Source organism: Rhodofomes roseus, assembly GCF_022264815.1.
Source record: "Rhodofomes roseus strain CIRM-BRFM 1785 chromosome Unknown C8Q71scaffold_7, whole genome shotgun sequence".
NCBI classification, from domain to species: Eukaryota; Fungi; Basidiomycota; class Agaricomycetes; order Polyporales; family Fomitopsidaceae; genus Rhodofomes; species Rhodofomes roseus.
The window spans coordinates 1,490,884-1,511,285 of record NW_025952963.1 but is presented as its reverse complement, the minus strand read 5'-3'; the positions used below and the strand labels follow the sequence as shown (position 1 = coordinate 1,511,285).

General features: G+C 57.3%; 7 protein-coding genes across 7 annotated transcripts; 3 read left to right on the top strand and 4 right to left on the bottom strand.

Moving 5' to 3' along the window:
- Positions 1-1,669: 1,669 nt before the first annotated feature.
- C8Q71DRAFT_796087 (transcription regulator HTH, apses-type DNA-binding domain-containing protein) lies at positions 1,670-2,285 on the bottom strand (the record flags this gene model as incomplete). The annotated part of the gene is made up of 5 exons (XM_047925653.1): positions 1,670-1,715; positions 1,777-1,903; positions 1,957-1,974; positions 2,027-2,112; positions 2,167-2,285. 5 exons carry the CDS (start codon positions 2,283-2,285, stop codon positions 1,670-1,672), a joined length of 396 nt encoding a protein of 131 aa, XP_047780652.1.
- A 1,623-nt stretch (positions 2,286-3,908) lies between these two features.
- Positions 3,909-5,273, bottom strand: C8Q71DRAFT_705626 (ornithine decarboxylase; the record flags this gene model as incomplete). The annotated part of the gene is made up of 3 exons (XM_047920452.1): positions 3,909-4,285; positions 4,341-5,075; positions 5,141-5,273. 3 exons carry the CDS (start codon positions 5,271-5,273, stop codon positions 3,909-3,911), a joined length of 1,245 nt encoding a protein of 414 aa, XP_047780651.1.
- A 1,087-nt stretch (positions 5,274-6,360) lies between these two features.
- On the bottom strand, positions 6,361-8,397 carry C8Q71DRAFT_752695 (Phosphotyrosyl phosphatase activator). Its single transcript, XM_047923396.1, has 6 exons — positions 8,320-8,397; positions 7,856-8,077; positions 7,673-7,798; positions 7,270-7,618; positions 7,014-7,207; positions 6,361-6,946 (listed from the first exon to the last, which is right to left on the bottom strand). The coding sequence occupies exons 2-6, from the start codon at positions 8,066-8,068 to the stop codon at positions 6,515-6,517; spliced, it is 1,314 nt and encodes a 437-aa protein (XP_047780650.1). The 5' UTR covers positions 8,069-8,077; positions 8,320-8,397; the 3' UTR covers positions 6,361-6,514.
- Positions 8,398-8,506: 109 nt separating this feature from the next.
- On the top strand, positions 8,507-12,232 carry C8Q71DRAFT_752689 (ku70-like protein). The gene is made up of 19 exons (XM_047923395.1): positions 8,507-8,713; positions 8,770-8,967; positions 9,020-9,137; positions 9,194-9,302; positions 9,354-9,462; positions 9,524-9,607; positions 9,668-9,852; positions 9,910-10,012; positions 10,072-10,194; positions 10,271-10,325; positions 10,380-10,468; positions 10,523-10,651; positions 10,810-10,918; positions 11,054-11,146; positions 11,240-11,346; positions 11,430-11,525; positions 11,591-11,650; positions 11,706-11,726; positions 11,887-12,232. Exons 1-19 carry the CDS (start codon positions 8,648-8,650, stop codon positions 11,974-11,976), a joined length of 1,944 nt encoding a protein of 647 aa, XP_047780649.1. The 5' UTR covers positions 8,507-8,647; the 3' UTR covers positions 11,977-12,232.
- A 341-nt stretch (positions 12,233-12,573) lies between these two features.
- On the top strand, positions 12,574-13,888 carry C8Q71DRAFT_752683 (glutaredoxin). The gene is made up of 3 exons (XM_047923394.1): positions 12,574-12,874; positions 12,935-13,014; positions 13,070-13,888. Exons 1-3 carry the CDS (start codon positions 12,689-12,691, stop codon positions 13,518-13,520), a joined length of 717 nt encoding a protein of 238 aa, XP_047780648.1. The 5' UTR covers positions 12,574-12,688; the 3' UTR covers positions 13,521-13,888.
- Positions 13,889-14,801: 913 nt separating this feature from the next.
- Positions 14,802-16,487, top strand: C8Q71DRAFT_752681 (Maf/Ham1). Its single transcript, XM_047923393.1, has 7 exons — positions 14,802-15,119; positions 15,183-15,311; positions 15,391-15,430; positions 15,489-15,659; positions 15,720-15,756; positions 15,852-15,963; positions 16,033-16,487. Exons 1-7 carry the CDS (start codon positions 14,958-14,960, stop codon positions 16,159-16,161), a joined length of 780 nt encoding a protein of 259 aa, XP_047780647.1. The 5' UTR covers positions 14,802-14,957; the 3' UTR covers positions 16,162-16,487.
- Positions 16,488-18,347: 1,860 nt separating this feature from the next.
- On the bottom strand, positions 18,348-19,201 carry C8Q71DRAFT_856660 (uncharacterized protein; the record flags this gene model as incomplete). The annotated part of the gene is made up of 4 exons (XM_047927329.1): positions 18,348-18,911; positions 18,961-19,005; positions 19,057-19,116; positions 19,166-19,201. 4 exons carry the CDS (start codon positions 19,199-19,201, stop codon positions 18,348-18,350), a joined length of 705 nt encoding a protein of 234 aa, XP_047780646.1.
- Between the last annotated feature and the right edge of the window lie 1,201 nt (positions 19,202-20,402).

Genomic DNA, 20,402 nt, shown 5'->3' with positions numbered 1-20,402 from the left:
TGGGTCAGGCGCAAGCCAATCAGCCTCCGGCTCACACTGGTACTTGACGGATCGTTGCGAGACGTGGTTACGCTCCGACTCTGATTGGTCCCAGCAGTTATCTGATAAGCGGAGACGGCGGCAGGTGCATGGCTTCCACTTTTGCCCTGGATTTCAATTGAATTGGGCCTTCGAGCTGATAGGTACGGTCCGAAGAAGCTAAAACGAACTTACGTACAGGAAGCGTCGGCAGCGTGTCGACGACGGCGTCGTTCGTCAGGTTAAGTACTGCATCCCATTATTATCCTGGTCTGGGCCGTCCACGGCCACAGCACCTCGGAGGAACTTACAGGCAGTGTCTAGACATCTACAGTGTGGTTACGCTCGATACTAAGCACAGTAGACGTATTAGTACAATATACACTGGACATATGCGGGGGGGGGGGGGGGGGGGTTAACTTAAAGCGAGACGCAATGAACAGACGCACTAGACAGCAAACGCACAAAACAAATCGACGATCGGGAGCAGACAAGGATGCCAACAATACGAAATCGAGCCCGGGATGATTGGTTCACCACGGTCGCCAGGCGTGTTTCTCCACGACCGATGTTCGGTCATTCGTAGCTGCGCCGCAGTAAGGTCTGTCTGCAGCCCGTTGTGGGTCTGCAAGGTCCCGCGGAGCTGAATGGATATGGGGACTCGGCGGTGGAGGCATCAGCAAAGACCGCGCAAGCGAGGGCGGGAGCTGTGATCCGGTGCTCGTTTTCGCCGGGGATGATGGGATCGCTGCTGCAGCCGACGAGGAGTATCGACTCGCGGGAGGTCGCTCGGCGCTGAGGGGAGGGGATACACTGCTTTGAGACAATCGATGCGAAGAGGGCACTCGACCGCCGCCGTACGAGGCGTCTGACCTGGTGAGCGGTCAGCAACAAGACCACAAAACCTCGGACGGACAGTACTCACATACGATGCGCGGGTTCTAGTATGGACGACCGTCGCCCGTGCGAGGAGCGCTCCGTGGACGATGTCCGGGAGCTAGCGTCATCGTCGGACTGCAGACGCCGCAGGATAGCCATGGGATCATCGTGCACACCGCCTGCTGGCCGGGTCATGGCCGAGATCGGAGGCAATGTCGTCGACTCTCCTTCGTCCTCTCCTCGAGGCTGGAGTGAGGGCAGCGTGATGCTTCTCGAGTGCGTTGGCTCTCGCACCGCAGCCAGGCGGGTGTGTACGGGGCTAGCAGGATAGGGCGAATACCTCATGACGCTACCGCTGTCTGAAGGCGGCGAATTTCTACGCGATGCAGCGTAATTCTGACTATTCGATGGCCCCGCTTCGGATGCGGGACGTGGTCGTTCGATGTAAGGGACATGCAAGATGACCGGAGAGTCGACCTGTGCGTGCTGGCTAGAGGAACCGTTTGCGTACATCGTTTGCTGGTGGACACCCCGGGACGAGACGGCATGGCTGTCGGTGGCGGAACCATCGGGCGAGTCAGAGATGACGGTCCACGCATGCCTTGTGTCGATTGCGCCGTCGGCGGCGATGCTACGGCGCGGCCTCCGCTTACCAGTCCCAGGATTGACTATCTGGCCATAACCCGGTTGGTCTGGCGACAGGCAGGTGCTTGGAAACGTAGGCCTTTGAATGGTCGTCAACCAATGAGTCACGAGATAGCGAAACAACTACCTACCCAAATAGAGGAATGAGGTCTTGCCGTATCGGCCATGCAACACTGTATATGCCTGCGTGAGCATCGGAAGTGTTACTGTAGGAGACATCAAAGACGGACTGACCGACGTGCTAAGCGAAGGGCAATCTCATACGGCATCCAGGTGCCTTGGATCTTTAAGTATCCACCACGGACACGTCGTAGCTGCGAAGCGAGGTCCGGCTGTGAATCAATTATTTTGACGATGTCCGCTACGGAGCTACGTTAGGCGCCACTCCGGGTGGATTGCAAGAATGTACAATACCTTTGTTATTCCCAAGGGCTGCAAGTGTCCTCCGTAAGCACACGCATCTCAAAGTCAGCATGCGACGCACCTTTCCAGATACCTGTCCAGAGGACATATCCATCGTCCATGTCCAGCATTATCCACTGCCCATTGAGAGGGTACTCATACACTGGGCTGGACATGCGTCGGCCTCACTAGGTACACTAGCTGAATTAAGCGTCCACTCACATGTAACCTCTGGGATCGTTGCTGGTTATGTAGCGACCTTTCGTAACATGGTGATTCGGGCTAGCGTATGGTCGGAAGCGAGGGCCAGTCGTCGACTGTTCAGAGGTTTGCGCAGACATGGGATCCTACAGCGGACAGCGACGACGTTCTATTGGATGGGCTGAATATAAGGTGGGACGACTCACCAAAAGCAACCCAGATGACATGCTCGCAGGTCCTAGGGCCATGGGTGTACTTGCGGAACAGGAAAGGGAAGTGTCGCGCAAGGCGCTCGAGTTTATCACAAGAATAGGAGCGAGCGGTTTAAGCTCAGACGTGCGCGCGGGGATTTGACAATGGGCGAGCTTGACTGCGGAATTTAGGTACACGGACGCCACGATAAGCGTGCAGCTAGCTTCCGCAATGAGGGCACAGGCCAGGGATAGCAGCGTTGCTCGAGACGGCAGAACCGCAGGTGGTGATGGGCCTTCACATCACGAAGACAACGAATATATTCGATGATCGTGCCCTCCGGCCGCAGCAAGGAGGTTCTCTTCGAATGGAACGAGGAATAGCAGCACGTAAGGACGAATTAGGCACCGAGGCTCGGCAGCATCGGGTAGATATAGAGAGATGGGGTACGATCAGAAACTCCGTGCATTTTGGAGACGAGAGATCCGCATCTGCAATTGTTGAGACCGCCGAGGCCGGGGCTCGCGGGACAAGTCCTGCGGCAAAAGATTTACCAGCCGGGGCAGGGCCCGGCCGCTGGGACGGAAGGGGTTCTCATGTCGCTGTCCGTGTCTAACAAGTACGCAGACGGCGTGGAACGACTTGGAGCATTCATCAGCGTCCCCACGTCCTACGGGACCGCCGTTGCAGAAGTGCCCCGGGCGGACAGCTTCACACGCCTCGATCATACAGAGCAGCAGCGGCGCTGGGGGGCGGTAGCAACGGTGCGCGCTGGTCAAGAAACGGGGCGACAGAAGCTCCATTTCAGCACCAAGGCTGCCCAGCATGTTACCGCTGCTGCGCAGCTGGATGAGCAGCGAGAGATTTATTTGCCGACCGGGGCTCTGGCCCTCTTATGGGGCTGAGCCAGGGCTGAGCAAGAAGATCACGCACCGGGAACGTGTGATGTCAGAAATTAGAGTTGTGCATTGGCTAAGCTCCCTGTTTGGGCGGAATGAACACACGGCGTTCTTGCACGACCGCTTCTAGCGAACCGCCCGGGCACTGGAGGGATCCGGCCGAGCGCATCCAGGACCGAGGTGAGAGGCTGCCGGAAGAGGCGGGCGGGCGTACACGCCTGCGCGAGCCCTGGCCTCTTCGATCAGCTGCAGATCGCCCGGCCTCGAGGCGGCGTCGACGAAGGCCCATACGTCACGGGGAAGAGCGAACGAGGGAGCCGCCTGGGACACACCGGGCCATCTGCATCAGCACACACGACCGTCGCGGCCGCGGGTGCCTTGTCCCTCGTGGCCGCCACACAACTGCGGTCCCGGCACCGCATGGCACGGAACCGAGAGCGTGCGACCCCCTCCGATCCCAAGCAGGCACGTCCGGCGGTTGAGCCGCTTTCTCCTATTCGCGCACGCACCGAGTCTCCAGACCGTTATCTCGCGCGCCACCGCCCTCAGATGAGATGCGCACGACATGTTCTTCGTTCGATGGATGTGTATGTGGGAAGACAAGTCCTGTATCTCGTCGCAGTCCGTCCATCACGTCAACCGGAAACAGTACTCGAGCAGCGCAAGTCCGTGTCATGCATGAGAACCAGCACCACCGCCTTCATGCTCCCTCAGCGCGTTTCGGACCGCCACCGCGTCCGGGCCTCCCCCGGCCGTGTATACCACCTTGCTGACCTGGAACCCGTTGAACTGGCTCGCAGCGCAGATGGTGTACGCGCCCATGTTCTCGAAGCCCAGCCAGTCCCCGATGCGAAGCGAGCCCGGCAGACGCGTCATTGGACAGACGCAGTCAATGGAGTCGCAGGTCGGGCCCCACACACTGCTGGGCTGCAGGGGCTCCGAGGAAGGGACATGGAAGGAGCCATTCAGTGACAGCACGTATGGTTGCGGAGCTTGGTGGTCGAAGAGAACGCAATTGAATGAACCGTAGACGCCATCGTTGATATAGTCTGCAACAAATTAAGTTAATCGCCGCGTTTATACTTCAAGAGCACCGAAACATACACATCGCGGAGGGCTGCTCAGGGTCCACCTCCATATCTTGCGATCCGTCTTCCACCGCGGGAGGTGCGCGCCGGGCGATCACGTTCACCGCCAGGCTGAATGCCCTCGAAACGTAGTATCTCCCAGGCTCGGCAATAATTTTGATTTTCTCCCTGTCCGGGAAGTGTTGGCTGATTGCATCTTTGAGAATGGAAGCCGTAGTCTCGAAGGTGCTATCCTCGAAACCGCCCCCGACATCGAGGAGGGTAAAATCATACCCGGCTTCCTTACCCATGTCAAAGGCGGCGCGAGCGCGCTGCACGGCGTCTGCGAAAGCGTAGGAATCGTAGGACCCACTTCCCACATGGAAGCTTACGCCGATGACGTCCAGGTTTAGCTCCTTCGCCTTTGCCAGCAGCGCTGGTACGGTCACCAGCGGCGCGCCGAACTTGAGTCCGAGCTTGCACAGGCTCTTCGAGTCGTCCGTGAGGATTCGCACGACGAGCTTGGCACTGGGATGAGCGCGCGCGACCTTGTACAGCTCGTCCGTGTTGTCGAATGTCATCATCTCGACGCCAGCTTTGGCCGAGTTCCGGACGAATGAAACTGCTTTGCACGGGTTTGCAAAAATGATGCGGGACGGATCCACCCCGAGGCCGGTCACATGGGAGATCTCTCCCATGGACGCACAGTCGAACCCGGTCCCGAGCGCCGCGAGAAGACGGAGGACGTAGGGGTCGGGGTTGCATTTGATAGCTAAATGAAACGTGACGGCGTTAGACACACGCCATATATACGCGGAACAGTTGCACTAGACGCACCGTAGAACGGCTGAATCTCCGGGAGGTTCGCCTTCCACCGCTGGTGCTGCTTGAGCACGTAGCTCAGATCAGCGACGAAGAATGCTTTCTCCGCGTCTGTCTCTCCCTCAACGGCAAGCTGCGTAGCATTCATCACACCATGCCTGAGGTGGACGTCCGGGTGTCCACGGAGGAGCGGAGGTAATCCAGGAATACTGACGTCGGTGTCGGACACCCGGTCCGAGTCGGAGGTGCCTACTCTGTCATGACCCTGGCTAGAGTGGGTGGGCGACGAGAGTAGGCCGCTGACGAGGGCGTTTGCGAATTTATCCGTGTAGGAGCGCGAGAGGGAACTCGAGAGCGTCGGCGAGCATGATAGCACGTCGAAATCGAAGTCGAGCGCGTTGCGGGCGGTGAGGATCTCGAGCTGAGACATTCGTTTCGGAATATCGAGGGGTTCGGTCGAACCGGCGAAATCTACGTGAGGATCTATAGCTTGAAACTTGCGGGTAACCGCGGCGTACGTGGAGAGCGATGCGAGAAAGCGACGGAGCGCGAAAGATTGAGAGACTAGGTGCGCGAACGCGTGTCTGTGCTCTTGTGGTATTCTACCCGAATTACCGAGCCCCCCGCCGTAGCGGGTTAGGACGGTAACGTGCGGGTTGCTTCAATCGGTGTGAGATCCTCGCCTGTGCAGCGAGGACGGGTGGTGGGCAAGGGAAAATGAAGAGGTGCAGAGAGGAAGCGGGGAAGCAAGGGCTCGATTGTTGAGCTGTTGATGTATCTACCGCGAGTGTGTTAGGCCTGTCAGGGAGGTTCACCTGACGGTAAATGCAATTCAATATCATCGCGGCAAGGTGGAGGATTGAGTGTACGAACCACGAACTGATGACCACCTACAAATCCAGTCACGGCCTCTGTCAGTTCTGTCACGTCATCCAAACAAGTTATTGACGTACTCAAGGGTCAAGAGACGGAGATCGTCGTTTCGCGCCTGGTCAGGAATTGTGGATAATTCTGGTCTCTACGTCGCAGCTCAGGAGGCACGACGGCAGAGAGGGCAGCGAGGACGTGGGGGAAGACGACGACGACGGGGGCAGACAGCGCGGGCGTCCGTCCTTTCAGTTTTTCTGCCCAATCGATTACACCGTCTCGGCACTTGCCGTGGCCAATCAACAGCCACGCCGGCTGTGGCGCGGCTCAGAGCCGTGCTGCCGCTTGGTGCGCGCACAGGCACATCGTAAGTAGAACAGACCTGAATTTCTCGGACCTCTCAGCGTAAGTGCTCCGCCAAATACAATACAGTAGTGGTACATCAATCAAGGCTGCTCTTCGAAATTACTACTTCCTCCTTTTTATGAATCACCGCCTTCCGCCTACAGCTCCAAGCTGCATCTATCTTCCTCCGTGATTGGTCGGTGTGGGTGAACGGGACGGACCCTGTAGCGAATCCGGGGCTCCGTCCGGGTCTCTGTCAATTGGCCGCAGAACGGTACTCGCAGTGGGCCCGAGCGGTGAGCGCGCGGGGAGAATGCCCCAAGCACCGCCGGGCCCAGGATGGCCATGCACGCCCCGAGTCAGACCGGGATCTGCTCGACGAGGTGCGGAAGTGGGCAGGACGGGTTTGAAGACAGCTCCAACACCTGTCTGACTCCGAGACTGCGGAGGCGCTCCAGGAGTGAATGCAGTAGTCGGGGGTTGCATAGGTGCGGGGGCAGTTACGAATGGCTGCGGTAGCCTGGGAGGTGGTGTAACAGAATTATCCCAATCTAGCAAACCGCCGACGGGGATGTGTTGCACCACTACCCGCTTACCCAGAACTTCTGCCTGCGGCGAGCGTCATCGTCAGTCGGTGGAAAGCGACAAGCACAGAAGAGACGCCCACCGAACGTACCTCATACATTTTGAATAACCCCGAATTCACCTTGGACCACGAAACCACACCCACGGCTATTGAATGTAGCTGTGACGAGTGTTCGTGGAAAGGGCCATGTTTCACTTCGTGGATACGCATGATCGACATGAAATACAGGTTTGTCGGCGGAAGAGGCGGATGCAAGATGGCGTTGACGGGGATCTCTATCTGATCTATCCAGAGCACGGCGACTAAATATAGGTCATACACGATGCAAGTAGAAAGGAAATCCTACCTCGAAGCTGGCCACTGCCAAAAATATACCCGAGGAAGCTGTAGTCATCTAGCCCCCATACGCCGTGGCTGCCCGCAGGTTCCAGCTTATACACATCTTGCAGTCTCCAGCACAGACGAAGGTAGCGGACGAAGACACACAAGACCAACTCGCGCTCCGTTCGAGCCTCGGGTTCGAAGAACCGAAGCAGGGTGAGAGACAGAAGCAGCAACGCGAAGGAGGCCTCGTGGCCCGTTCCACAGTCCATGCGCGTGAATGACCCGAAAGACGTCAAGAGGTACGGCGACAGATAGGGTATGGCGGGCTGCAAAGTCTCGGGAAGTAGCTTAGCGAGGACGGCGTCGCCTTCCTACAATCGTATCAGATGCGGGGAACTTCTCCATAGACAGTGAAGATTCCGCACGCTTTCTAGACGTTTGCCCCATGTGCGGAACGCCAAATTACCGTACCGCTGGGGCGTTGGCAGCGGTGGAATTTCATCGATCCAGCCGTCGAGCGTGTCCAGGAGAGCAATCATCCTGGTCGCCGCCTAGGAAGTTCTGAGTCAACGCCTACTCGTACTAGAAATCGACGTTCGCGTTCTGACATCGCCCACGGGCTCCGTATAAGGTAGATTGTGGCCCACGACGGATTCGTTGAGGCGTCGCAAGAACAGGCCAAAATCTTGGTGTCCACGCGTCGTCTTCCAATAGGCAACATCCTCGTCCGTGCGGATCCTCGTTATCGGCAGATCGAGCTTCACAAGCTCTTGGATGTCGACAGCACGGAGCGGCGGCGAATTAGGACCACCAGCCATCATAGGCGAACCCTAGATTCCGAATTATCAGCGTGTGTCCCATCGTCCCTTCTGAAATTCGGCAGGCAGAATTTCCAGCGGTTTCGAATGACTCTCGACCATCATGCACTCGAGTCGCCGTGGCGACCTCTGTGCTACGAGGTGCTTCTCCTTCCGCAGCGTGATCTCGAACATGTGGTCTCCGGGAACGCCTGACGATCCACGCATTTGGAGAACGCAGTAATTTTGCGCTGCACAGACTCTCTCGTGCTTACCTGAGGCTGTAGTAGGTCTTGTAGACACGATCCAAGAGGCGTCGAGGCGTCGGGATGCTCGAAGTGGACACGAAGGAGAGGGCATGCCTGTTTGGGAAATTGTGGCTCTGGCCGATCGTGGAGCTGGAGCACGTGCGTCTCGGGAGCGCGTCGCGGTGAGTCGCGACACGCGCTACGCGTCTGACTGGAGCCACACTTGCTTTCATCTTGAACGGCGACCACGCCCACGAATTGGCATAGTCTTCGCAAAGTTGTGATCAGGATTGTCCTACGACCTCGAGCTCCCGAACATCACTTCAACGCTTGCAACAAAAAATTGATCGCCCAAATGGCTTCATACGAAGACTGGAACAGAATTGAGGAGGACGAGGAAGAAGAGCTCGAAGACGCATCTGTGAGCACCAACGGCAATTTCACATGATTTATGTTGCATGACCCCACGAGCTTCAGTACTACGAAGGCAAGAAAGATGTCATTTTGTTCTGCATTGATTGTTCGCCATCCATGCTTGAGTTGCACGACGACCCAAATTACGAAGACCTCCAGACATGCCACCTATACACGGCTCTAGAGGCTGCAATGAACATTGAGAAGCGTAAGGTCATGGTTGGCCCAAACGACGCAGTAGGGATTATGCTTTTTAACACGGTGAACCCTGATATTGCTCCTGTCATGGGACGATTATTCATTGCCGCCACAGACAAGACGAAATGAGAAGGATGGCCAGAGTGCTGAAATCAAGAAGGGAAACTTTGTGTATCAGCCGATAGAGACTATCAATGCGCCGAATGTGCAGGAGGTGATGCGGTTGCTTGAAGGTTCGTAACGCGGAGTCTGCAACGACGCTCAGTGCTGAGTGTATCTCCTCATCAAGCTGCAAGAGAGGATCCTAACCTTCTGCGCGAAACATTCCCACCAATGACCGAAGGCCGCATCCCAATGGGAGATGTTTTCACTAGTTGTAATTGGGTCATCCGCGACGGGTAAGTCATGATGCGACGGTTATTGCGGATGGACACTCGACCGTGTTACAGGGCTCCTAAGACCGCCACAAAACGCGTCTTTCTCGTGACGGATGAGGATGACCCTCACCCAGGCGCCGCCAAGGAGAGGCTGATCACTACCGCGCGGACCACCCTCATCGTAAGACCACTGCCTGGTTTTTCCAACGGCCATATCATATATGCTAAGATTCGGTTGTCAGGACTTGGTGCAGGCCGGAGTCACTGTCGAGCCGTTCTTCATCAGTACGGAGGACAAGCCATTCGACCCGTCTAACTTCTACTCGGTAAGTTCGCTATGAACTAGCCTCCGATATCACTGATCACTGGACGGTCCCGGTCCGCAGTCCGTGCTCCTTCCTACGAACGTCGTGGACGAGGATGACGCGGGGGGCAACTTTCTCCCGGAGTCCATCTCAATAGCCCGCGTCGACGACCTGCTAGAACAAATGCGGATCCGCGAAGTGCCGAAGCGGGCCCAGTTCAGCGTGCCCTTCCAGCTCGCGGAGGGATTCACCATCGGCGTGAAAGGGTGCGTGGCGTTCAATAGAATGCTCCCGTCCAGAGGCCGAGCCTAGAACCCACTTAGGTATGGCCTCATCACTGAGCAGAAGAAGGGCTCCTACAAGTACTTCGTCGACCTTGGTGACAGAATGGATGTCGTCAATTCCCGCACCGTGTATGTGGATGAGGTGGGCGGGCTTGTGATTGGTCTCGGGAGTCTGTGAGCTCAAATGGCATCAACCACCAGGACACGCAGGCAGAAGCCGATAAGGCGCGGGTTCTGTACGGTATGGAGCTCGGTTCGACCGCGGAATCGGCGGAGGACGAGGAAGGTGAAGAGGGGCTGCGAGTTGCGCCCGCTAACTGTAAGGTGAGTGCAGGTTGCATACACATGGTCTAGTCTGTTCAAGGAATGTCTCATGGACAACATGCCTTTCACTATCAAGGTTTTTTACACCGCAGAGGAGCTACGTTCCTTCCGTACGCTAGGGCTTGACCCAAGTGGGTGCAATAAGCATGCTAAACGCATGAACTCGAAACTCAACGTTTTCATAGTCATCAAACTGCTTGGCTTCAAGAGCCAATCGAAGCTCAATTTCGAGGACAATGTGAAGCACTCCCTGTTCATCTATCCGGATGAGATGGTCAGCGGCCTGTCTTGTGCCAGAGGTCTACGCTCACGCACGAGACCGAGTTAGACTTATTCCGGGAGCAAGCGGACGTTCACCGCGCTGTTGCGCACCATGCTCAACAAAAACAGAATGGGCATTGTATTGACCCTCACGCGACGCAACGCGTCACCGCAGTTCTGTGCACTGCTGCCTCAGGTATGTGAGCCTTCCGTTTTACGGACATCTTCCCACAGTGCGTGCATGTGGTGGGATGCGATGGAGGTTCCTCCGCCATCTCGAATCGTTCTTTCATTGCCAACTGGTCGTGCGGTAGACGGCTGAACGATTCTTACTAACGCTTCCGAATGTTGCAGGCGGAGAAGGTAGACGAGGGAGGATGGCACGAGCCAGCTGGCTTCCACCTCATCCCGCTGCCATTCGCTGATGACATCAGGGCAGCTCCCGTCCAGGAGAGTGTTCGTGGTAAGTACTTCTCAGATCAGCTCCGACTGGATGATGTTCTCACCCAGCCTCTTTCCATCCCACACTGATTTCGCTGCATCTAACTGACTCCTATGAATTGCCCCCGCCTGCGCGGGCTCGACGCAATACCGATAGCATCCGATGAATTGAAGGACGAGGCGCGCAGATTTTTAGACAAGCTCATGATAAAGAACGGTGCTTATAATGCGGATGCTCACCCCAACCCTGGTGCGATCGTGACAGCCCGTTATATCTTGCTCGGCTGACCTGTTCATTTCACCGATGTTTCTGTCTGTTCTGTGCACCATCATCGGCGCGCAGCCCTGGGATATCACAACGCGCAACTTGAAGCCAGCGCGTTCCGGGAGGAATTCGATCCCGCGGCGTTCGAGGACAGGACCGTGCCGAAATATGATCAGATGCACAAGGTACGCACCTCCCACCATCGCGGAACTAGCACATACGGGGCCGAGCTCATTATGGCGGTGATTCCATCCCGGATGATTGACAGCGTGCAGGCACGCTCATGAAGGCGTGGAAAGAGGCCCTGCTGAAGGACGAGTCGGCAAACATGACCATCATTACCACCGGCTCGAAGCGCAAGGCGGTAAGACAGCTGATACTCTGTTGTGATACGCCCGTGACATCGACACCTCGACAATGCTATTTCAGGACGTAAGCGTGGACGAGGCGGAGATCCGGAGCAAGTATGACAGCGGGGGGCTCGAGAAGGTGCGCTCGGACTGTCTTTTTGACATGGGAAGACTGACCGTCGTAACCTGCCTAGCTTCGAGTGGATCAGCTTAAGGTTTGTCCTTTCACTGACAACCCTATGGCGGTCTTGTAGGTGTGTCTGGGAAGTGGTGTCTAGAATGCCCTGTCTCGTCCGTTGCATCCCAGCGTCCCAGCGACTGCATACATTCACCCAATTATGCGCAATCACGAGCACTAACGTGACTGTCTGACAGGAATTTCTCAAGAGCAAGAGCCAATCGGTGTCAGGCAAGAAGGCCGAACTTATCGTCCGTGTCAGCGAGTGGTTGGAGAAGCACCCGTAGCGCGTCGTGTTTCAAGGCGGGTCGACGCGTCTCGTGAGAGCGTCCTCCAGGGGTCGTGTTGCGCACTTTCTAGTGTGGGGTATCGGAGCACGGACTGTGAGATTCAACACTACCTACTCGCGCTATGTACCCCGCTTCCGACATTCTGCGGGACCGAGTCGAGGCGCATGTCGTGTGAAGGTGCTATTTCTTGTTGTATGAGTTACATTATATCCGCTAGTAATCCGAGGGTCTGACCCGCAAGTACACTTGCCAAGTTGTCGTCTGTGTGAATTCGATGCCAATGCTGACCGTAACAGCGCAAGGACACGGTGCCGACGCTGCACCTGAGTCGTTTGTCATCCAGGAGGCTCAAGCGTTGCGAATTCTATTTCAGACAGCCTCCACGCCTATACCAGTGCGAGGATTTGCCAATGCTCGTCCGGAGCTCGACTTCGAGGGCGAGCAGTGAGAGATGTAGCACAGTGGCCGACCCAACACCGACGGGGATGGATGTCAGCCACCGCGCCAGCCAATCAGGGGCGGTCTTTTGATCAGTCCCTTGCCTGGGAAAGCACGGGATGGCGACATGCTCATCTTATCAGATGACTGCAGTTAGTCATGGTCGCCCGTAAAGAGGTCCCCGCCGTCCGCTCTCTGCTCGTTCAACAACGCTCACGACGCTCCCGCCCTCCCATCAACGCCCTAGCCTACCACACTAGAAACAGCCAGAATGCCCGTCGCCACAACGCTAGATAACTTCCATGAAATCAACTCGGCGGAGCACTTCCAGTCGCTGCTATCGGCAGACCTGGAACGAGTATCCCTGATCAACTTTTGGGCACCATGGGCGGAGCCGTGCAAGCAGATGAACGAGGTTGTGCAGGAGCTGGCGAAGAAGTACCCGCAGGTGCTGGTGCTTCAGGTACGCTTACATCCCGCTCTCCCGCGATAAGCCGCGCTAAGTCGGGAACCGCACACACAGGTGGAAGCAGAGCAGCAATCGGACATTGCTGAGTCGTTCGAGATCGAAGCTGTTCCTTCATCCATTGTCCTCAGGGTATGCTCCCACATCCTCTCCAGCACGATCTTGTGACTCAGCTTTCTTTGCACAGGGGCACACACTGCTCGCTCGTATCTCAGGGGCGGATGCCAATGGCCTGACAGACGCGATCGCAGCCCACGCACGTCCCAAGCCGTCCATTAAGGCACTCGCCCAGACCGACGCGGCCCCCGCAGCGCCCGAGAAGGAGGAGACGCAGGAGCAGGTGAACGAGCGGCTGCGCTCGCTCATGAACAAGGACAAGGTCGTCCTCTTCATGAAGGGTGATCCCGACGCACCGCGCTGCGGCTTCTCGCGGCGGATGGTCAACCTCCTCGCGGAGCAGGAGGTCTCCTACTCGCACTTCGACATCCTCAGCGACGACTCCGTCCGGCAGGGCCTGAAGGTGCTCAACAACTGGCCGACCTTCCCGCAGCTTATCATCAACGGCGAGTTCGTGGGCGGCCTGGACATTGTCCAGGAGACGATTGAGAACGGCGAGCTGAAGGAGCTCCTCGCCTAGTAGATGGCATCGCGGATCGATGGAGGTGTACGATTTGACATGATTTCTGTAGCATTTTCTTGTTCCTCCTCGACACTGTAGCCTTGTTATATAGCGGAAGGGCAGTCTTCAGACGTGATAAGTTATGGGTGTAACCCACCAGACAACCCGCCTTCCGATTCACTCGTAGTAACTTAGGCCCGTTACGCTTGGGTTCGTCGAAATCCGTATGCCTTTGTAGTTCGGCACGAGAAGCGTTCGATTATGATCACGGAAACAGATGCCCAGCGTTAGCTACGCAGTGCAGATGGGTTGCGTCGCAGCGATCTTTTCGTTTCAATATGCAGGGGAGGGGTGATTGTGTGCAAGCAGCAGGAGTCTCGCTGCCCCTACCCAACGTGTTGGAAGATAAGCAATTGGTGCGCACTTGCCCTCGACGCACCGATGCGTTCATGATGGAAGAACATGAATCAAAGAATGCTAAGGGCCCGATCGCGACGTAAGTCAGGCCCCGTGCGCCAGCCAGCTTCGAGATGTGCTAGTCGTATGAGCTTCCCTCGAAGAGGTCAATATCGCGAGATTGATGCAGTAGACACATCTTCCCGACGCGGGGGACTGCAGAATCGCCTATAGTTGGTTAGCGGTGAATGGACAGTAGGTGCGGCGAGTCGGATGAGTCAGGTACGAGATTCGCCAGAGATCCCTTTGATTCGGGGTGTCAGTGGTATACGGCCGAGACGTAAACACGAGAGACCGCGTGGCCGACATGACGAGGCGAGGACGTCACGAATACCTAAAGTCACAAAAGCAGTATGGTCTGCTTGACTTCGATCGACCTCGCGATGCTGTCGGGTCTCAGATAGGTGTCTTGACGAGCAGAAGCTGGACGGCTAGTGGGACTACCACATGGATCCTGGCGAGCGACAGGGACGTCCGAGTCGGGGGGCGAGAAGGCCGGATCCCAATGAGAACGGGAAGCTAGCCCCTCAGTCCTGCATACGAGTTTAAAGTAAGCCTAATTACTGAGCAACGTTTCAGCTGGTACTCACCTCAGTCGACTGCTAGATACACGCCTTTGTGCAGTGCGCACCGAGAGTAAGAAACGATGATTGCGTTTGTGGAGGCCGATCCCCTGACGCATGGGCACACTTCGTAGATGAGATACTCTGGATATAAGCAGAATCTATACACGAAGCAGCAGGTATGCCTCTCCTTGCGAGGCGAGTGTGTAGAGTGTGATGAACGTCGAACGACTGCGAGTCTCAGTCGGCGCGACCAAGGCGCGACGCGTTGTCGTCGATTCACGTGGCCGTTCCCACATCGAGATCGCGCGTACTTACGCCGCCATGCCGTTGCGTGCAACGACCGCCTCCTCCGTTGCTCGCTTGCTCATTCCGAGCATCTCTCACCTCGTACTGCTGGCACTCTGAGTCTGAGATCCTCAATCCATTCAGTGCAATGTTTGGTATCTTTGGCTCGACCAATGAAAAGATCGCGCTGCCGGACCACAACTGCGTGCTCTCGCATGCGCTCCAGCTCCCCGCGCTGAAGAAGCTAGTCGGCAAGCGGGTGATCCTGGCCTCAGCCAGCCCGCGGAGGAGGGATATCCTGCAGACCTTTGTGGGTACGGTGACTCAGGAGTCTCTGTCTAACTGTTGACCGCATGCTCTACGCACCTGACAGGGCCTCTCGCCGGAGATCGTGCCGTCTACGTTTGAGGAGACGCTGCCTGCCAGTTCGTTTGAGGATATCCACGAGTATCCTGTGGCGACCGCCACGCACAAGGCCGTGGAAGTCTACGAGAAGCTAGTGGTGAGTAGTTGTTGCTTGGGCTGCCCGCCCACACGTCGCAGTTAGATAGTGCGGTCATGCTAAGCCCACGTTCCGGTAGCGAGAGAACCCAGACGATGCGCCGGACTTGGTGATAGGCGGTGAGTACCGTATCAGTATTTGCTGCCCCCACCCCGCAGACTGAAAGAGAGCGCGTAGCTGATACGGTCGTCCTCACACATCCTTCTCCTGGGTTGTCTAGCATGCCCGCAGACATCCCGCTCGGATTGCAAGACCTCCTTGAGAAGCCCGCAGACAAGGCAGACAACTACCGGATGCTCCTTGATCTCAATGGCGGCATGTGCGAGGTAGTGACAGGAGTGTCAGTCGGTGCGTCCCGCCACCGCCCACCATCGCACGGCAGTAAAGCTGATGCCGTCATCCATTCAGTTTACCCTGTGCTCGAGGCCCCTGGCTACAAGATCAAGTACGTACATCTACATAGACGTGCGATGATCGCTCACGTCGAAGTCTAACGCTTCCCTTCGCCTTCCCTCGGCGCGCCCGCCGCGACACGACCAGGTCAATAGACGAGCGCACGTTGGTGTACTTCGCGGACAACCCGAAGGAGCTCCTCGAGGCGTACGTCGACAGCGGCGAGGGGCTCGATCGCGCGGGTGGCTTCGCCGTGCAGGTACGCTCAGCTCCCATGCAACCCATCCCGCATCTGTGGTGCTAACGAAGGTGGTGCCGCTGTCATCAGGGTCTCGGCGGCATGCTCGTCCGCAAGGTGGACGGCGACTACCAGAACGTCGTCGGATTCCCCGCGGCGTCGTTCTTCAAATTCCTCGAGCTCCTGATCGAAGAGGAGGAGGACTTCCTCGAGGTATAGTAGTAGCTCCATTCAGGATGGCCGCCAGGCGCGCAAGCAGCGGGCGTCCCCGGACATCTCGCGCTCGCGGTTCTCGTAACTCTGCCTCGCATTTGCAACCGGGAATCATCCCTTTCCGCGATGCGAAGCTGGGGCCTTGATGATGGTGCCCCTTCATGGATATTTTTTTCGGACTCGCTTGTGCTTGTATGTACGTGCTTCGATGTGATGATATTGCTGACCTCCCACCCGCGGTCCTGAACGACAAATATACCACCAATTCGATCAGTTTGCCTCACTGTTCATCCGCAGTATTGCCAACGGTGCAAATCTGCGGGCGCGATCCACCCGCCATTCGCCACAACATTACCAACGCCAACACAACGCAGCGGCTGCAGGCAATTGCAATGGCCACATCCAGCCCACAGTGGAACCCGCGTCCCTCGGATCCCCGTATGTACCTCCCCTTGAACGTCTGGAGTCGAACACGTTGCCGCGAAGGAAGTGTCCGTTTCCGAAGCTGTCCAGACATTCTGGGAAGAGGCCTCTCGATTCCTTTGCGCGCCCGACCTTGCGGTCTTTTCTCCCCGATTGACGGCCTTCACCGGAAGCCCTGGAGGAACACTGAGCAAGCAGATCCCCGAGTACGATCCGCGAGGGCGCTCAGGAGGTTCTTGCAGTCCCTGGATCTCGCCAACGGGGAGACTGCGGGGAACCCGCGAATGCGCCACTGGCAGTGATTCGAGGAATGGAACGTGGGCGATGGCTACGATCCGGACGGGGGCTTCCGTGCATGGGTGGGAGTTCTCTCTCCGCGGCGCGCTGTGAAATTTGTATTTTGGGCGACCCTGCACGGGTGGACGTAAGAGCGTGGTGTTCGTATCACTGTGGCGAGGACAATAAGCTGAGGGGGCGGGCTGTACGTGCGCTCGCAACGAAAAACGCGTGCTTTGGTACGCAAAGTGTCAGTGTTTGCAACGTTGCTCGACGTGAGAGGACAGATTTCTCTGCACCGGTGCTGGCTGCCTCCCTCGTTACGCAGGATTAATATTCGAAGTAGGTCCACTCGTTCCATGGGTCGCCGCTCGTATCAACGTCGAGACCGACAGGCTCTCCCGAAGCTCCATGAATTGGTACAGGGCATAGGGGTCCGTGCTGCGGGCGGAAGTGATGCATAGTTTGTTATAATCCTGAGAATGTTCAAAACGCACGGTGAGCCCGGCGTCGCAATGGAATGGGGTATCGCGCCTCATGCGGCCTGCTATCATGAAGACTGGAGCGCTTACCTACGGGGGGTCGCGTCTGGCGCCGACATCTCGACGCCAGCACTCAACGGTACTGCCCGTCCTCGGACTCAACAAGGCACGAAGGAGAGTAACCCGCAGGGACCCACAAGGGGAAATGGGGCTCGGGAGGAACGGTCTTAGCGTTCGGTAGTGATCTATTAGTGCCTGCATGTACCTCAGCGTATGGGCTTTAAACTCGGTGAATAAATAAAAATAATAAAAAAAGAGCCCGGCGTCGCAGCGTAATGATCTCGACCGGCCAGGCGGCCTTCTCGGCTGAAGCGCTGAACGTGAATGCGCACATCTACTGTCAGCTCGAGCAAGCTACGGCATACTATTTGCTTGTTTCTTGGGTCCCTTTGTTGTCACTGAGGGCGAGGCCCTATGTAGACATAAAGACACTCCTTTTGCTCCGTCCCACCGGTTCCCTCTTCTCCGTCTCCGTCTCTGCCTATGTCCGGGCATACTATGCTCTTAATAGCAGGCCATGAAATTCTGACTGCTCATCATTGCCGTCGAAGTGTTGCAAACTATGAGTTTCTAGAGTCTGACAGACATAGGAGCGCCGCAGCGATGGTGCAGAACTCGCAAGAGGGGCCCCAATTTGAGTCCATCCTGCTGGTTCAGTACTGGACGTCAGACTCGGCTCTGCTGCTTCATAGCAACGGTATGCCTTTGTGTGCCGGTATCAGTCATAACAAACAAACGATGAAGCAAAATAGATCAGCTGTAAATACAAAACGTCGACTCGACCAGGGAACACAGCTGGATATGCAATACAAGGTACAGTACACACAGGGGAACAAGATTTCTCGAGTAAGATGGCGCAGACAGCTGCTGTATGCCGAATGGCCCTGGGGAACATTTCGCGGAGGCATGGTGGAGGGCAGCCGGACAGGGCCACTTCGACGAAGGCAGCGCTCACGCACGGCGTATGTGTTTCTTGCCCGACTCCACGTCCTGGATCAGCGCCTCCTTCCAGCGAAGCTCAACCGGGTACTTGAGGTTCCTGATCGAGCCAAACGGGACCGTCTGCACCGCGAGCCGATCGCACTCGACCATACACGCGGCGATCCTGCCCCTGCCCATCGTCTCGCTGTCCTCCTGCATATCCCTGAGCGCGGCCAGGCTCGCGGGCCACGGCTCGCGGAAGGCGAGCGCGTCGGCGACGGGGACGACGCTCGCGTCGAGGACGCGGAAGAACTTGGCGGTGGCGTCGGCGTGGTCCGCGCGGGCCTGCAGGCGGACGTGGAGGACGTGCGTGCGGGCGCGGGCGAGGTCGTCGGGGAGGCGGAGCGCGTGGATCGTCGCCCACATGAGCGTCGGGTGCTGCCAGCGCACCCACTTCTCGAGCCGCTGGTCGAGCTCGTGCAGGGAGATCCCGTTCGGGAGGAGCAGCCGCTCGAGCAGCCCGAACGGCGTCGCGTCGTGCTCCTTCAGCGCGCTCTCGAGCTCCGCGTTGTACTGGCAGCTGCGCTTGTGTTTCTGGGCGGGGTGTGAGTACGGGGTACGGATAGGAGGGACGGAGACGAACCGGCCAGTCCGCCCGCTGGCACTCTTTGGAGCAGTACTTTGCAGCCTGGCGAAGGAGACCTCAGTGAAATCCAGGGGTACGATGTTCTCGACGGACCCTGCATCTCGCGCACTTCTGCAGCGTCTTTTCGGTACCGCTAGCGTAGCATGTGTTGCACTGTGGACATGGATGAGAGCGCGAAGGGAGTGAGCGCGCGCGGACGTACTTTGTGCAAAGTCACCTTGGGCTTGGGAGGCGCCATGGTCGTGAGCAAGTGGACCAGGCGGCAGACGCGTCGCGGCGCGCCGAATTAGACTTTGACTGGTTGTGGCGCTGAGCGCTTCCTCTGGCAAAGAGCTCCTCGACCGCCACTCTCGCTGTTCAACTTGCGGGCAGCTCGTAGCACGGTGGGTAGGAAGCGAAGAGAGAGGACGGACGCCGGGCGGCAGGAGAGCCGTATAAATACGTTGCAGATGGGTCGCCACTCATCTGCCAGTGGCACAAAAGCGACGCTCCTATCAAAGCTCAGATCTCAGATGGGCCCACAAACGGTTGGCGTAGTGATACTAAGTACCCGTCCACTAGAAGGGTAAAGCGGTAGTAATGCATGAAGGTACCGCGAGCCAATGTGTAGGTCATGTCGTGCTTTCTGCGGTGTAGGTTACTCCTCATTTCTCACTTCCGGATCCCGCGACAAACTCCCGCACGCTCGGCCAGAGTCATGATACAACGCATTGTCCACAACGTGCTGCTTGTCGCGGTCACAATGACAGCCGTGACTATCATTCACAGATAAATATGGTTCCAGTATCGATATTCAGCCAACCACTTGGGATGAATTACAGGAACTCGATGAGCATGTACGACTCAACGCAGTCTCGGGGTGTGTACGTACTTGGAGACACTGACCCCCGGCCTTTCCAAGCGGGGCCATACCACAGCGTTACGCCGTTCAGCGATGATGCGCTCTGAAGGGAAGGTGGCCAGCAACGCGACCGCCGTCAAGTACCATGCGATACGGAAAGTGGGGACACTGCGAGTCACCCTGTGCGAACTGGACACTACAGTGACCCTGCGATATCCGTCAGCATGAAGTCCAGGCCAGGCTCACGCACATCGTCGGACTTGACCCATACGGCGGTGTGCATCAGCGCCCTGAGAGGGCGGCCGTGCACGCACGGCACCACAGGCATATGGTCTCTGCGACCCTGTAGGTAGGCTTTCTGCCGGGGCCCGGAAGGTCGTACCAGGGCCCACGCGGTCTAGAGCCAGTCCGACGTGCGATGGTCGTCTCTCGGGCTTGCTGCACGAATCACCGCTCAGTGTCACTGTGTAGTGGGCAGCGAACCTCACCTCAAATGCTCGCGGCGGCAATCTTCGCATATGATTCCGTGCCTTTTGCGCGGTTTGGGTTGCTGCAGCGCGACGTGGCCGCGGAGAGTGTACCGCGGCAAGAGCGCGGG